Source organism: Sinohyriopsis cumingii, chromosome 5, assembly GCF_028554795.1.
Source record: "Sinohyriopsis cumingii isolate HCF-2022 chromosome 5, ASM2855479v2, whole genome shotgun sequence".
In the NCBI taxonomy this organism is placed as follows: Eukaryota; Metazoa; Mollusca; class Bivalvia; order Unionida; family Unionidae; genus Sinohyriopsis; species Sinohyriopsis cumingii.
Window position 1 is genome coordinate 83,488,253 of NC_142965.1, and position 16,178 is coordinate 83,504,430.

Genomic DNA, 16,178 nt, shown 5'->3' on the forward strand with positions numbered 1-16,178 from the left:
TAAAAATGTACATATGTATGAACTAAGATCCATCTCAAACAACAAGTTATATTTACCTAAACCAAATTCAGAGTTTTATAAGAAGAGTTTTGCTTTTTCTGGAGCCAAACTATGGAATTCCATACCACCTTATATAAAGTCAGCTGACACATGCCACACTTTTAAAATGATTCTTAGTCAACATCTACAGAAACAGTCACTTGTATGATTTTGTTTAATTTAGCACTACTACTTTTTACAACATTGTTATCAAGTACTCACCTATAGTGTTTGACACGTTTGCTACTATTATTTATATTAATCTTGTATGTACCCATCTTTGAAGCCTTGTACAAATTTTATTGTAGCAGTAGATCAATTGTTTTTAACAGCATTTGTTGTCTAAAGACACCTCATTTTGTAAAAATTGTGCAATATATATATATATATATATATATATATATATATATATATATATATATATATATATATATATATATATATATATACAAATATCATTGTAGAAGGCCTCATGGAAGATTGGTCAGTTGACTAAAATGGGCTTCTTTATTATTATTATTACTATTATTATTATTATGATCAAGGGTAATAACTATAATATCCAAGTGAAGCTCTTCTTGATGGGAAGTTTATTAGTAAAGTTGGTTATAATCTTGTAATTATAGGTAACTGCATTTGTATGGGAGATTAATCACAAGTTTTTCTGATGATAGGAAAACTCAAGTTCATATTTTCTCATGCAAATTTAGTAAAACCTTTTTGTTATATGCTCATTTTGCTTTTCTACCTAAGGCTGTCACTAATAAAAAGAACACACTACAAGAAACAAAGTAATTGAATTTGTGCTGGATCCGAAAGTAAATACACAACTGTAGGTTAAAAAATAACAGTACTAATGTGCACATAGCACCACCCAGCGACCTTTGAACTTGGTAGCAAATTGAGCACTTAGTCATTCACTGAAGATAAATCTCAATGTTGCTGGAGGGACTGGCCTTGATACAGCTGCACATGTGTTTCTTTTCTGTCATTAACAATTTGGAATCAATAGGTGAAAAAATATGAAATTCCTTTAACTGAAACACTCATAAATATGTAGGATTAAATATTGTTTGTTAGAAAATATCAAATTCATTTTGTTTTGGAGTACAGTTAATTCTCATTTGAAGATGTGTGTAAATGTAGTCAAAATTGCTGAACAGTTTCATGGTGTGGATCAATTTTGAAACCCATGTAATTCTGAGCAGAAATATCTAAGTACATACTGTACTGAGGAAATTCAAGGTGAAAAAAGGTATGTATATTTATTTCCACTGTTATTACCAGCTAAGACAGCATATGTTTATGCCCTCTTACTTTGTTGGAGGGACCCCAACTATTTGCATGAAATGTATGACTTGTATTGCTACTATAAATTCAAACATTTTCTCAAAGAAGTAAAATGGAAAATTTAAAAGCAGTTGCAGTGTGACAGCCATTTTGCCAGCAGAATAATGCTTCTTCGTCATCTTGGTTTATTGGCTCTGGAACTCTACGTTTTCTACAAAATCCTGCCTTCTTCATTTCCATATTGCTTTCCAGTTTAATGTTTGGACTGACTTGTATAATGGGGTGTCTCAGAGAGACGAGAGAGACCTTGGCCTTAATATGCCTTTAGCTATGCTATTTTAAAGACCCTCTAGACTACAACTCATAGTCTGAACTATTCAATTTGCAAACTGTTATTAACATTTCTCCAAAATAACTTTTTAATTGATCAAAATGGCATGTTCATGCTAGTCGTTTGCTTGGTTGAAGCTTTCTTTTGTGACTCTGAACTCATCCACATCTTAAATGTTATCATCTCTACTTTCAGATAGACCAACCAGCTTGGTTAGCTTATCCACATACAAATCTAAAAAATCAAAAGCTATGGTGCCTGCTACATGAACATTTTTTGTTGATAATCAAAAGTAGTTCCTAACAGATGATACTATTTTTAGTAACACATGTTGTGCAGTATGAAGCAGTGCAGTGAAAGATGCTTCATGATTTGGACAAAGCAAAGTTAATGGAGAAAAACAATTAGCTTAAAATAAAAGTTCAGGCATTAGTGTTCACAGGGTTTTCGTCATCAAATCATCTAAACTCTTGTTAACATGATATGTGAGCGCATACGAGGCTGAAATCTAATAATAAATGTGGAAGTTACAGTATTTACAAAGTTGTGCATTAGTAATGCATATGCTTAGATGATCAAGGGCCATAACTCTAAGATATTTGTGCAGAATGTACTCATAATCAGTTTGTTGAGTTTAATGTTCAAGGCAAATTTGGTTCCAATTTAATAACAAATGTAGATGCTAAGCCTTCACAAGCTGGATTAATGGAAACATGGAAAGATGGAATGAAAAACAATTTCTTTACCCCATGCCTTTGTGGCAAGCATAGCAAAAAAGCACAAGCTCAAAATACATTTCATTATTAATACACATTGAGGTGCCTGGGAACATGCACTTGTTATAAAATTCATGTATTCCTGAGATTTAACTGGCAAATCATGCAATATGTGTCTTGCATGACTTGCACCAATTTTACAGAAGTTGAAAATTCATCTTGTGCAAGGAGTTAAATGGATCAATTACTGACATTATTGCCATACAGAACTGTACCTGTAACAGATGAATTACTGACATTTTTGTCATACAGAACTGTACCTGTAACAGATGAATTACTGACATTCTTGCTATACAGAACTATACCTGTAAGAGATGAATTACTGACATTCTTGCCATACAGAACTGTACCTGTAACAGATGAATTACAGACATTCTTGCTATACAGAACTGTACCTGTAACAGATGAATTACTGACATTTTTGTCATACAGAACTGTACCTGTAACAGATGAATTACTGACATTCTTGCTATACAGAACTATACCTGTAAGAGATGAATTACTGACATTCTTGCCATACAGAACTGTACCTGTAACAGATGAATTACAGACATTCTTGCTATACAGAACTGTACCTGTAACAGATGAATTACTGACATTCTTGCCATACAGAACTGTACCTGTAACAGATGAATTACTGACATTTTTGCCATACAGAACTGTACCTGTAACAGATGAATTACTGACATTCTTGCCATACAGAACTGTACCTGTAACAGATGAATTACTGATATTCTTGCTATACAGAACTGTACCTGTAACAGATGAATTACTGACATTCTTGCCATACACTACTGTACCTGTAACAGATGAATTACTGACATTCTTGCTATACAGAACTGTACCTGTAATAGATGAAAAGCCCAAATGCAACAATGATGATGACAACACCAATCAGAATGCCTGCAAGTGCTCCTGCTGAAACGGTCTCCATCTGACGTGCTTCCCCTGGCTCTACACCTGGGGAAAGAAAGGGGACAGGACAATGAATAAATAGGACAACATTTGGTATATGCATAAAGCTAAGAATTTTCTCAAAGTTTATCGAACAATATGCTTGGGCAACAGATTTAAATAAACTCTTCAAATCTGCATAAAGGGGGAATTCTATCCAATGCTATACTGGAATGGAAAATGTTTTGATATGTTTGGGTGAAAGTCGTGTCCTATTGAATAAAATTCTCTTGCTAGAATTTCCAATATGCCAGACAACAAATGACTGTTACTTGAGGGGGCAAATTTTTTAAAACTTGTAAACCAGTACACTTCCTTATAGAAACTGGTGAATAACACTACTTGGTATTTCAAAAGTATTAATTCTGTGTAAAAGGTTTTCAATACTGTTAATTTACTTCTGTTCAAGGAGTTCCAATTTTCATCTAATCTGTGGCTAAATTAAATTGGGAATTATGAGACTCCACAGAAGATTATTCCAGGACATAAATTTAATGATGTCTATGTTTGAAAATCAATGCTTACTGCAAAATTCAAAATTACAAAAATCATTACATCACTTTTTACCTAGGTGCATTGTGGCACTAAGTGACTGTATTTTTTGTCTCTACAATAAAATAATGAATTATATTGAAATTACAATATCAGTCCTGTGAATGAAAAGTCAACTGAAAAGTACGAATGACCTTAGAGAATTTAAAGTGATTTATGTTCTGCCATATATTTCCTGGTGTGAGCTGAATAATTGGGTCATGCTGAATAAATGCATTCAACAACACAACACATTTCTTTGTGTTTTGGAAAAGATGAGTCTATGATCTTTAACCTGTGCAAATTTGCTAAACTTTTAAGTTGCTACTGATTTATGAACAATCAGTGACAGGGTTCATTTTCTATGTTTCCATTTAGTGACCCTTATTTGGGGATAGGTATATAACCTTGATCACATGTAGTTTGTTGCCAAGTGATAAATTCAAGAACGTAGTGTCTTACTGGATATGACTAATAGTTGGGACACAGACCACATGCAATGTACATGATTAATAATTCGATCATAGACAACATACGCTGGACATAGTTAATAGTTTGGACAAAAGATGGAAATTCAGACCAGCATAATTTAATTTAGGATCAATAGTATGAAACGTCTTGAAGTGAAAACCCAACACTATGTGAGCATTCATTCAAAAGTAGTGATAAGATTATCAGAATGGCAGCCATATTAGCCAACAGATTGGCACCATTTTCATTTCAGAACAACTAAACATCATAACAAGTCTTCTGGTAAAACCACCATGTCAATATGACTTCCATTCAGTAGGAGTAGTGATAACAAGATTTTCAAGAAGGTTAGACATCATATCAAATCTTCTTATGAAAAGCCCCTGTTGATACAACCATCCATTTAATACCAAGATTTTCAAAATGGTTGCTGTGGTGGCCATATTGGACATCAGATCAGTACCAGTTTCATTTAGGACCAAACAGATATTAAGTCTTTTAATGAAACATTCATAATGATAAGATAATCCATTCAGGAGGAGTAGCAATTACAAGTTTTTTAAGATGGCTGCTGTCATGACCTTATTGTATGTCCCAGCAGCACCATTTTCATTTAGAATCAACAAGACCATGGGATGAATATGTATATAATATTTCATGGCAATTCCTCATGTAGTTTAGGAAGAGTATGGATACCAAACGTGTGCAAGCAGACAGATGGACAGACAACATACAAAAGACCATCCCATAAGCTCTTTTTGTCTATTATTCTATTATTTCGTCATTTGAAACCTGTCAAGCTAAAAAATTATTACAAAGCAGACTTTACATTAAAATGGCAAAATAATTAGACTAAACTTACCAGCAAGTTCAAACACAACTGGCTCAGAAAATTTTCCAACATAATAAGACTGGGAGAATATACTTTCAGTAACACCAGCAACTTTCAGCATGTAGCTACAGTTAGTCCTCAAACCTGTTATTAATTTCTGTGGAAAAAAGAAGACAAAAATACCATAACATGAAATGAACCATCCCATTCATATCAGTTTTGTAATGTCAAGAACTAGATTACGATGTAAAGAACCATACTGTTATGCAAAGAACCAGAATATAATGTAAAAAGCCTATTATGCTACAAGAAAACAAGATTATGCTGTAAAGAACCAGTTCAAGAAGTAAAAAGCCAGATGATGACATAAATAACCAGATTATAAAGTAAAGAACCATATTATGAAGTAAATAACCAGATTATGATGTAAAGAACTAGATTATAAGGTAAAACAAACAACACTATGTAGTAAAAAACAAGATTATAATGTAAAGAACCAGATTATGCTGTAAGAAGCCAGATTATGGCATAAACAACCTGATGAAGTAAAGAACCAGATTTTACTGTAAAGATCCATATTATGATGTGATGTGATGTGATTTTTATTTTTAACGTAGCTTTAACAATTTTTCAGTCATATCGCTACGATGTGGCAGTTTATAGTGATGTCTAGCACTGGGGCATCATGCCGCAGACATGTAGCATGAGAACCATATTATGAAGTAAAGAATCAAATTATGTTGTAAAGAACTAGATTATGATACAAAAACCAGATTATGATATGATACAAAAACCAGATTATGATATAAAAAGTGGCATCATGATTTTAGTTTTTATGAAATATTTCAGATGCATGAACTAGATTTGTTTTTAAAACACATATAGCCCCAATGCAAACCAAAATGTCTAGTCCACACCAAAAATTAAATAATTGAAAGAAAAAGAAATGCTGTTATAATGGCATGAAAATCTGATCAGGTCATCCACATATAAATGCAAACATGATATCCACACTTCATTGATCTAACTTTAGCAATTTTTGTTTAACTTGTACTAATATGGGTTTTGTCAAAAATGTTCCACAAATTTTCAAAACAAAAAGCCCCCCCCCCCCCGAAAAAATGGCTTTTTGGCCCAAAAATCTAATCAGATCATCTACATATAAGGACAATATTCAGATCATCTACATATAAGGACAATATTCAGATCATCTACATATCAGGACAATATTCCTTCCAAATTGTGTTTGAGTAGGTTGTTGTAGTTTATGTACTAACAAGCTTCTCTGAAATCTCAAGATGGTCAGAAAAATGCATGGACACATCGACAAGACCAGATCAAGATGAAACTTCAGAAATGGGGTGGGGGCTTTAAAAAAACTAAGCAAAATGTGTGTTTCCAGTCGGCCAACTATCCCTGTTTCTTATTGTTGAACCTACCACTTTCTTCCTCCATGGAAAAAGAAAATATTTTTAAAAAATAATTTTACAAATAATTCCTGAAAATGATTTGAGCATCTAATTGAGCCCAGTACTTTGAAGCACTTAGTACCTTATATATACTAATCATTATAATATATATTACATTTATATAAAAAAGCCTACCTACCTACCCTAGTTTTAAAACCAGTACAATAGGAAACATATTTTGTTTGCCTAAGGTACAATAAAGTGTAAAGTATATGATCCCATTTAGGAAACCTAGGTGTCATCTGAATAATTGGAAATCTAGTTAAGTCAAATTTTGGTTTCAAGTAGAATTATGAATGGAGTTATATCTAGATTAAATGGAAGTGACAATTGTTGTTGCTGTTGTTGTAGAGTTTCACACCATTTTTCAGCACAAGATAGGCTATACATGGCGGCCAGTATAAATGGTTTGTGAAGAACCCGGGAAAACCCTGGAAAGAACCACTGACACACGAGAAGCTACTGGCAAGCTTTCTCACATGCCCACATTGGCCGAACCCAAGACCTAAACCCATGCAGACATAGGTGATATGGCAGTGATCTATAATGGTCAGTGCTTTTAAGACCACTCAGTACTTGGGGCGACCAGTGGTAATTGTGAGTTTGACTGTATATGTATCAGTAATAATGTTAAAATTAATGTTTTGTTGACACCTGACATGTTCAAGAAGAGAATATTTAGAAACAATATGATTATTTTTTAAGATATTTTAGCTAAATACTAAAATTCATGACAGACTGATAGAATCCATTTGTTTTTTGTGTGTACATTAAGCTTCCAATGATACCAATGCAATGAACTGGAATAAATGCTAGAAAGAATTACAGGAATGCGCTTTAGTTCTGAGAATAAATGATCATTCATTTCTTAAAATTCTGTGAAGAACAGCACCAAGGTAGAATGTAAGTTCTATTGAATAGGGATCAAAATAAATGAATAAAAGATGGGATATATTGTTCAAACTTTAGAATGAGCATATCATGTATTCATGACAAAACTGACAAATGAATTTTGAACCAATGCCTATATCCATGGGGAGACCATTATTGTCTAACTTCTGTTTCAGTAAGCTGACCATGTTCAAGCATTTAGTGCTAAAACAAATAACTGTTAACACCTTTATTTGCTTGGGAGGGCTGCATTAGCATAAGAAAATATATGAAGCACCAATAAAACTAGAAAACCAACTGTAAGATATTAAAATTTTAATTGAGATACCGTAAATCATACTGAAATGAAATTGATTCATCTCTTACCCTGACCCTCATAAATGAAACAGATAATTCAATGTATGCAGTTTTGGGATCTCCTGACAACAATGTGTAGAATGATGTGTGCGAGAATACACTTTTTACTGATTCCAAAACTCACTGTTTATCTTACAACTGGATATGACCACATAGAACACACCTTTTTTAAAATGATGATAGCATCAGTGGTGATGATAAATAAATAAAAAAACAAATACTTAAATAAATTATGAACCAAATTTTAATTACATAAACATGTGAATGTTATTTGGTTTAATTAGTTTTCTATACAGGTATTTTGCTTTGTTATTATGCCTAAGGTGAAGGAATCAAGGACATAGCAATATTTTAGGTCAGGTCATTTTACAAATGATGACCAAAGATCAATAATGCATGCATATTTGACAGGAACTGAGTCACTCTTCCTACCCATGAAAAGTTGGTCACAAACTGAAAGTGGTCCAAATCAGCTCTTATCACAGTCCTTTCCACACAGTACAAATTTTGCAATTTTTTACCGGACTACAAAAGTAATACAAATAAAACCTAATGCAGACATTTCCACATTCAGAATATTCATGTACAGTATCTTACCTCAGTCTCTTCCCCATCAACAATCAATTCTCCATGGTTGTTAGAATGTTTTGGGTCCCAGTAGTGAATAAAATAACGGTTTACACTCTTGTAGAATGTCTTGGGTTTTTCCCATGCTATATAGATGCTGTGAGAATCAATTACAGTATAGTTTGTGATATTGGGTTCCTCAGGACCTGGAAAAATAATATATAATTCCAGAATTTTGTTTAGTTCAAAATACTATTTCACTGAACTGTGAAATATCATATTATTTGGTGTAAAGTGGCCTGTTTCATTACTTTCATACCATGATCCACCTTTATCCCCATCCCTACAAAATAATAATAATAATAATAATAATAATAATAATACATTTTGCAGAGTTGAAATTCTATCACGAATCAATATGTTGTATTACTGTTAAGCATGTGACATGTTCAGACAACAAGAATTGAGAATATTTGTTTATGAACATAATAAATCAAATCATGTTTTGTTCAATCAACACAATATATATATATATATCATAGCTTTGGTCACCTCTAGCAAACTCTCCACCCTCACCTACACTGCTAGATATAATTTCTGTCTAACTGCCTTTATTCAGCATTCATTAAATTACAAATCTTCTTACCAAACAGTAATATTAAGATAGTAAATAAAGTCTTCTCAATGTGGTAAATCTGATTTCTAATTACGATGTTGTAATTGAAACACTGTATACCTCAATCTAATGCAAAATGGACTCATTATCTGGCAGTCAGAGAAGTGGATTGTCATTCCATTTGAAAACAGCAACGACCAATTTACCAAGGAAAGCATCTGGTAGTCAGGGAAGTGGATTGTTATGCCATTAGATTATAGCATTGGTCTAGCATTTTACGGCAATCAAGGGAACGATTTTTGTGCCATTAGATCACAGCATTAACCTAGCTAGTAAGGCAGGAATCTGGCAATCAGGGAAATGGACTGTCATGCCACCATGCCATACCAATGTCTAACTAACAAGGCAGTCTGGGAAGTGGACTGTCATGCCATTAGACCACAGCAATACCTAGCTAGTAAGGCAGACATCTGGCAGTCAGGGAAGTGGACTGTCAGGCCACCATGCCATACCAATGACCCAGCTAGCAAGGCAGTCAGGGAGGAGGAATGTCATGCCATTAGACCACAGCAATGCCTAGCTAGCAAGGCAGGCATATGGAAGCCAAGGAAGGGTACTGTTATGCCATATGGGGTTTGTTTTCTCAATCTACTGAACCTTAATGCTTGATTGAACAAAGGCAGCAATGTGGTATAACTTCATGTGATACACTACAGTATCACAGACTACACTATGATGACTGAATACAATCAATGGTGCTTTACGTCATTAATCTGTATTCAAATTGTTTTCTTCCTAGCTTCCATTTTATCTTGATTGACAAACATCTAATCAAATAATGGTATTACCTTTCCCTCCATCTGTTTACACTAAAAAACAAAATAAAAATCATTTTTTTTCATTCTCTGAGGAACTGACCAGTTATTGGGGTCAGGCCTGGAGGTTGGACATTCTTTTTAAAGAATTGTCCCAGGCCCCACCACAAAAAAAATTAAATGGCTTGTCCCTCACCTTCTGCTATTCTCTCATTAAAGACCATTTATATCAAAATATATGTATTTTGTTCTCCCCATTTAATGTTTAACCTTGTCCTCGTTTCTTTCTCTTTAACTTATGTATACATTTACAAACACACCCTAAAAGTCCTATCTTGTTTATTTGCCACCCACCTTTGTCCAACAATATAATGAACCCTTTGTTGGATAAAGGTCAGAAACTACTTTTTGAAACAATATGTTTCTTCAATAATGCTTGACTGACCATAGTATCTTAGGTTACATCCTGCACCTCTTAAATTCTGCCCTTCAAAGCTTACATTAGCAATAAAAGTGCTGTCAACTGCTTCCAAAGGTGAAGGTCAGATAAGAGTTGTATCCCCTTGTATATATGGATTGATGCCAAATCCTATCCATTCATCAGTTACTAATAAATCTAACATGCATGCTCTTACAGAGATGTAACTGGGGTTGGGGGGGCTTTGGAGGGTGTGCCTATATTAGGATTAGGTAAATATTAAGAAAGAAATGTTATTTTATGCCAGTGACAATGCCAAAGGAGAACAGGTATGAGATAAAAGCGAGTATAATCCTATTACCGGTGAGCTGGACCTTTTTCAGTCAATTAAGTACATGAAGCAGATTTGAATCTCATGAGTGATGTGTGCTAAGGTTGGCATATTGGTTTATGCATTTATGCAGCTTGGAGAAATACTTTCACTCCTGCATATTCAGTCGAAATATTGTAATCCAAATTGCTATGAAGCTGCTGAATAACTCGGGGAAAAATAGCTCATTTTGCTGATGATAAAAGTATAACCGGGACAAACTAAACCATTAATGATGAAAGGTCTCTTTAGCAAAAGCCAGAAAATGTCTCTGCTCTCCATCCCATGGCTTGGATGATGTCAGTAAGGCTCAACTGCACTTAAATGCTATGATAATGGTAACCACTCTAATCTCATGAGCCATTAATGCACTCCAGGTCTTGAGTTTGTTTCTCATAAGCATAATCTACTGCATGCAGGCAAGACAAAACTTGGGCAGAAACTTTGTGCCTTCATCTTAAAGCAACAAGAAGAAAAACCAAGTTCAACCTCTTGTGATTAGCTCTGTTTACTTCGGTCCCATGTCTGCTGTAAAATAGCATTCCAAAGAAAAAGGAGTGATTACTCATCAATGGAAGTCTGTACTTGGCAAGGAAATTAGAGGCCATTGTGAGTGAACTCCAACTGTCATGTCAGAACTGCCAATAGCTCTTATCAACTGATGAGGCACACATCCCACTGATCCAGCCTAATGTTGCTATGCCAAGTGGAGGTGGTTGTTGTTGTTGTAGTGGGGTTTAATGCCATATTTCAGCACATGATAGGCTATACATGGCGGCCAGTATTAATGGTGGAGAAAGAACCCAGGAAAACCCCAGAAAGAACCACCGACCCACGAGAAGCTACTGGCAAGCTTTCTCACACACTCACATTGGCTGAATCTGAGACTCGAACCACCGCAGGCAGCGGTGAGATGGCAGTGATCCATAACGGAGAGTGCATTAGACCACTCAGCCACTCAAGGCCACCCAAGTAGAGGTCTGTACTATAGATGAATCAAGGTAATTCTCAGCACTGGTTTAAAATATCACTGTATTCAACCACTTCAAAGCCCACAGAAGATTTAATATGGACTAAGGTCAAGACAAGTTAAGATTCTTGAGAAGGTCAGACAGGTCCCTGTGCTGGCCAACATTCCATGATGTCAGAACATGTCCAATATTGTGGAACAGTGGCCCTTGATAGTGGTAAGAGCATATTTTCTCTCAGACATCCCATAAGTAAACAAACATCATTTACATAATAGACAAATCCTATCATAAACAAATATTAGGTGGAAATATATAAAATAATTTAATAAAAACTATATGACACAGACCATGTTTGTCTACCTATGGCCCACAAAACCTCAGATAACTGCTCAGTCCTGCATCAAATATAGCCTCTCTTCCCTAACACAGCAACTAACATGACTCCTTTTCTGCATATATCAAATGATAGAGAGTTACTCTGTATGTTGATATACTGTTGCTGAATCATTCATGCATAAAACAAATTTGGTAATTTTATCTATATTTCCAAATGCTTATATAAAAAATTAATTGAGCTAAAGATGTAAGGGATGCTGAACTCAACAGGCTCCAATTATTAATGACAATTAAACAATGTTTACAACTAAAATCTGCATCTCTCTTATTTTGTCCCTTTTATGGTGGGAAATAACAGATCCAAATAAGGACCAGCAGTCTACATTTTGCTTTTTGCCTTCCTGGATTACTTCACTTTTAGCCAAGTTTCCAACATTTTTTCTATTATCATTGTTTTCAAGCTGATCATTCATATCAAATAATGTTGTAAGCCATATACATTGAGACATTCAATGCATCAGCACTTAGCTCTAGTTCTAGTGGCACCATATAGCTATTAAATAATCTATGGTATATAGGCTTAATAATTTAAGGAAAAAGGTTGGCTTATCCAAGGTGTAAACTTAAAATCTTTATAGTCTTCTTTAAGGAAAAATAAAAGCCTGGAAGAAAAAGGTTGGCTTATCCATGGGACAAGGTAACCACTGGTGTATATTGTAATTGTAGATCACCGAAGAGATGATCACATGTTTAACCTGAATCCCATACTGAAATCCCACGTGAATAGAACCATCTACCTATTCAGATGGACTAGCAATAAAAGATTTTACAATATGGCTGGACTAATGGGTCGGCTTATGTGCATGTCATGCACTTTTTTTTTTAATGTTATATCTATTCAGTTTTGGCTTACACATGAATGGATTTATACATGAGTATATATGGTAAATCAAATCAAACCAAACCAACATATACTGTACACTTACTTTAGTATACATCACTTAATAAATATAGAAAGAGTCACTCATAGTTTTCATTACATTACTGAAAATAAAATCATTGTTAGAAGGTAAACAAGGTATATGAATTAGAAATACAGTGTAATAAAGGTCCCACCTCAACTTTCATTTCTCTCACATGTATGATCTACAAGACACCAGAAAATGATCTGTGAGAATGCAGTGAACTGGTCACTCTATTCTCTGTTAATGTGTGCAGTGTATAGGACTTGGAAGTTACTTGCTACATCAGTGAAAGCAGTGAACTGGTCACTCTTTGTAATGTATAGGACTTGGAACTTGCCTGCTACATCAGTGAAAGCAGTGAACTGGTCACTCTTAGTAATGTATATGACTTGGAACTTACCAGCTACATCAGTGAAAGCAGTGAACTTATCACTGTATTTACTGCTACCTCCCCCAGTACATGCAGCAACTCGAAGTTGATATCTGGTATAGGGTTCTGAAAGCAAAATTTTAATGACTAAGTACTGCATCAATAAAATACATCCACTTGTGAAAAAAATCTTTTACTCTAATTTCTTCCAATTTATCTTCAATGCAAATAATTATTATATTGTGGTAATTATTAATTGAATTAAAGACAGGTTGTACAGCTCTGGAGAGCTTTTTCTCAAGGAACTTTAAAAGTTTGATGGGATTATTTGTCTTATGAAAAGTAAACTTTCTCCATGTGCTACTTTCTTTACCACAGCATAAATGGGTGCAAAAGCAGAAGAAAAACACCTAACTGTGCCAAAAGTAGCAAAGGGATATTGATCACTTGGCAACTACAAGTGTTGTGCTTCTTTTTGGTCCTCCCAATTTTATCACATTTTACTTATTTATCATTCATGGGAAATACATCAACAGCAATTCTAAATTTAAAAAGTGACATATATTATTCAGTTTACTTTGTATTTTTTCCCTGATAAATTCAAGGAGACCTTTTGGAACAATTCAAGGAATTTTTCAACAAATTCAAGAACTTTCAGAGAAACTAACATTTTAAAATTCAAGGAATGTAATAACCATTGAAAGATAATGAATGCAAACCTAAATAACAAAATTCAATAATTTTAATAAAACAAAAATTTGGGTTATAAAAACATATTCAAAAGTCTGCACAAAATTTTAAAAAATTATTATGCATAAAATTGGTAACCATGGCAGATATGAAACATTTCTTTACTAATTTTAAATTTTACTGACCAAATTTATTTCTTTGCATTTTATATAAAACAACATACCCAAACCACTTAACAGTTTGGACATGGGGTTTGTTAGGTGGCCATTGATGATTCTTGTCTTGCGTGTGTTGTTATGACTCCACTTAAGACGATAGCTATTCAGTATTCCATTGATCTTCTTGGGTGCCTCCCAGTTTACCACAAAAGATGTGGGAAGTCTATTTGAGACATTTATTATCCTCGGTTTCTCAGGAACTATCGAGAGAAAAACAAGAGTCCATTAAAAGGATTGACTGTCCAAAAAGAATTTAAAAGGATTCAAGACTATTTCTTCTTTTAACTGCAAAGTGTTAAAACCATCTTGGCTATTCTTGAGTGAAAATATTTTCAAATTAGCCATTGTGGCAGTCACACTCAATGCAAACATCAGCATAATTTTCATTTACGGCAACCCAGGTACCTCAAGAAAACTTTTGGTGAAAATTAACTCCATGATGACATATGCATTCATTCTGGAAGAACAAGATATCATAATTAGTCTTGTGAAAAAAAGATAAAGATGTCAATATGACATTTAATTTTGTAGAAGTAGCAAACACAAGATTTCCATGGTGACACCATGCCAGCCATACTGATTATCAGACCCACACCATTTTCTTTTAGTACCAACCTGATATCATAAGAAGTCTTTTTGTGAAAACCCCATGTTGATACAGTATGACCATCCATCCATTTTCATTTAGAACAAACTAGATATGATAAGAATTTCAATGATTACAACCTCAGGCTGAATTGATTTTCCATCCAGAAGCACTATGAATAAGAACATTTTCAAGAGGACTAGTGTAGTGGCCATATTGGACATCAGTATCATTTTGATTTATGACCAACTTGACATCATATGAAGTCTTTTAGTAAAATCCTCATGTTTATGTGACCAGTCATTAAGGAGGAATAGTGATAAGAAGAGTTTCAAGAAAGATGCTGAGGTGAGCATACAGGATATCTGAGCAACACCATTTTCATTTAGGACAAACTACTCTGTGTGTGTGTGTGTGTGTGTGTGTGTGTGTGTGTGTGTGTGCGTGCATGCAGACTTAAAGCAAACCCAGTATACATTATACATATGTATAGACTGCCTAGAAATTTTGTTTGTTCACATGATTCTGGGGCACCCAACAGTGAAGTTGACCTGCATGCTAGAGTCGGGATCATAATGATCAAATTTTGGTACTGATCTTCCGTCTAATCTTATAAAAAAACAAGCTGACCCTGCCATAGTTGCCTATCAGCTGCAGGACATTAAACTACAAACAGGAGGATGAGTGACTGCAACAAGGTATGGTTCAAGATAGAGGGAAATAACTGAATGCCCCTTAACAAACCATGTATCATTCGTTAAGAAAAGCAGGCCACTTAATTTGTTGTGTGACTTGTTTTGGAAAAATTATTCTCTATAATACACATTTCATGCCCTGGAAAAAGTCCGTCCCTCCATAAACCATATGTGATGCCATGGAAAAAGTAAGCCCATAAATAAACAATGTGTCATGCCCTTGGAAAAATAAACCACTTAATAAACCAGGTGTCATGCCCTGACAAAAGAAGGCCCCCTAATAAATCAGGTGTCATGTCCATGGAAAAGTAGACTCCTTAAGAAACCATTGGAAAAGCAAACTTCTTAAGAAACAGTGTAACCATTCTCCTAAAGTTCAAACATTTTTTTAAAGTTCAACTTAATTATAAGGTTTTGCAAGATTTTGCTAAGTAATGTAAATGTACATTTATCATGTTGAGTACTCTTTACTTTTTCATCATATTATTCATAACATTCCTTTTTTATTTTTTAAAATCTTTCTGATTAACTTTTGTGCAAATTTAATGTTTATTTATGTATACAATTTTATTTCAATCTGCGATATTCCTGCTGAACATTTACACTTGAAGGTTAAGGTG

The 16,178-nt window shown here is 34.2% G+C and overlaps 1 protein-coding gene across 1 annotated transcript in view; it reads right to left on the reverse strand.

Moving 5' to 3' along the window:
* The window catches only part of LOC149799640 (receptor-type tyrosine-protein phosphatase delta-like), a 172,271-nt gene that overhangs the window by 16,453 nt on the left and 139,640 nt on the right, over positions 1-16,178 (reverse strand). The window contains exons 16-20 of the mRNA XM_089958980.1: positions 14,283-14,477; positions 13,400-13,495; positions 8,539-8,714; positions 5,255-5,381; positions 3,282-3,396 (exon numbers count right to left, since the gene is read on the reverse strand). Of these exons, the coding sequence (XP_089815106.1) occupies positions 3,282-3,396; positions 5,255-5,381; positions 8,539-8,714; positions 13,400-13,495; positions 14,283-14,477 (709 nt within the window). The remainder of the gene's footprint in view (positions 1-3,281; positions 3,397-5,254; positions 5,382-8,538; positions 8,715-13,399; positions 13,496-14,282; positions 14,478-16,178) is intronic.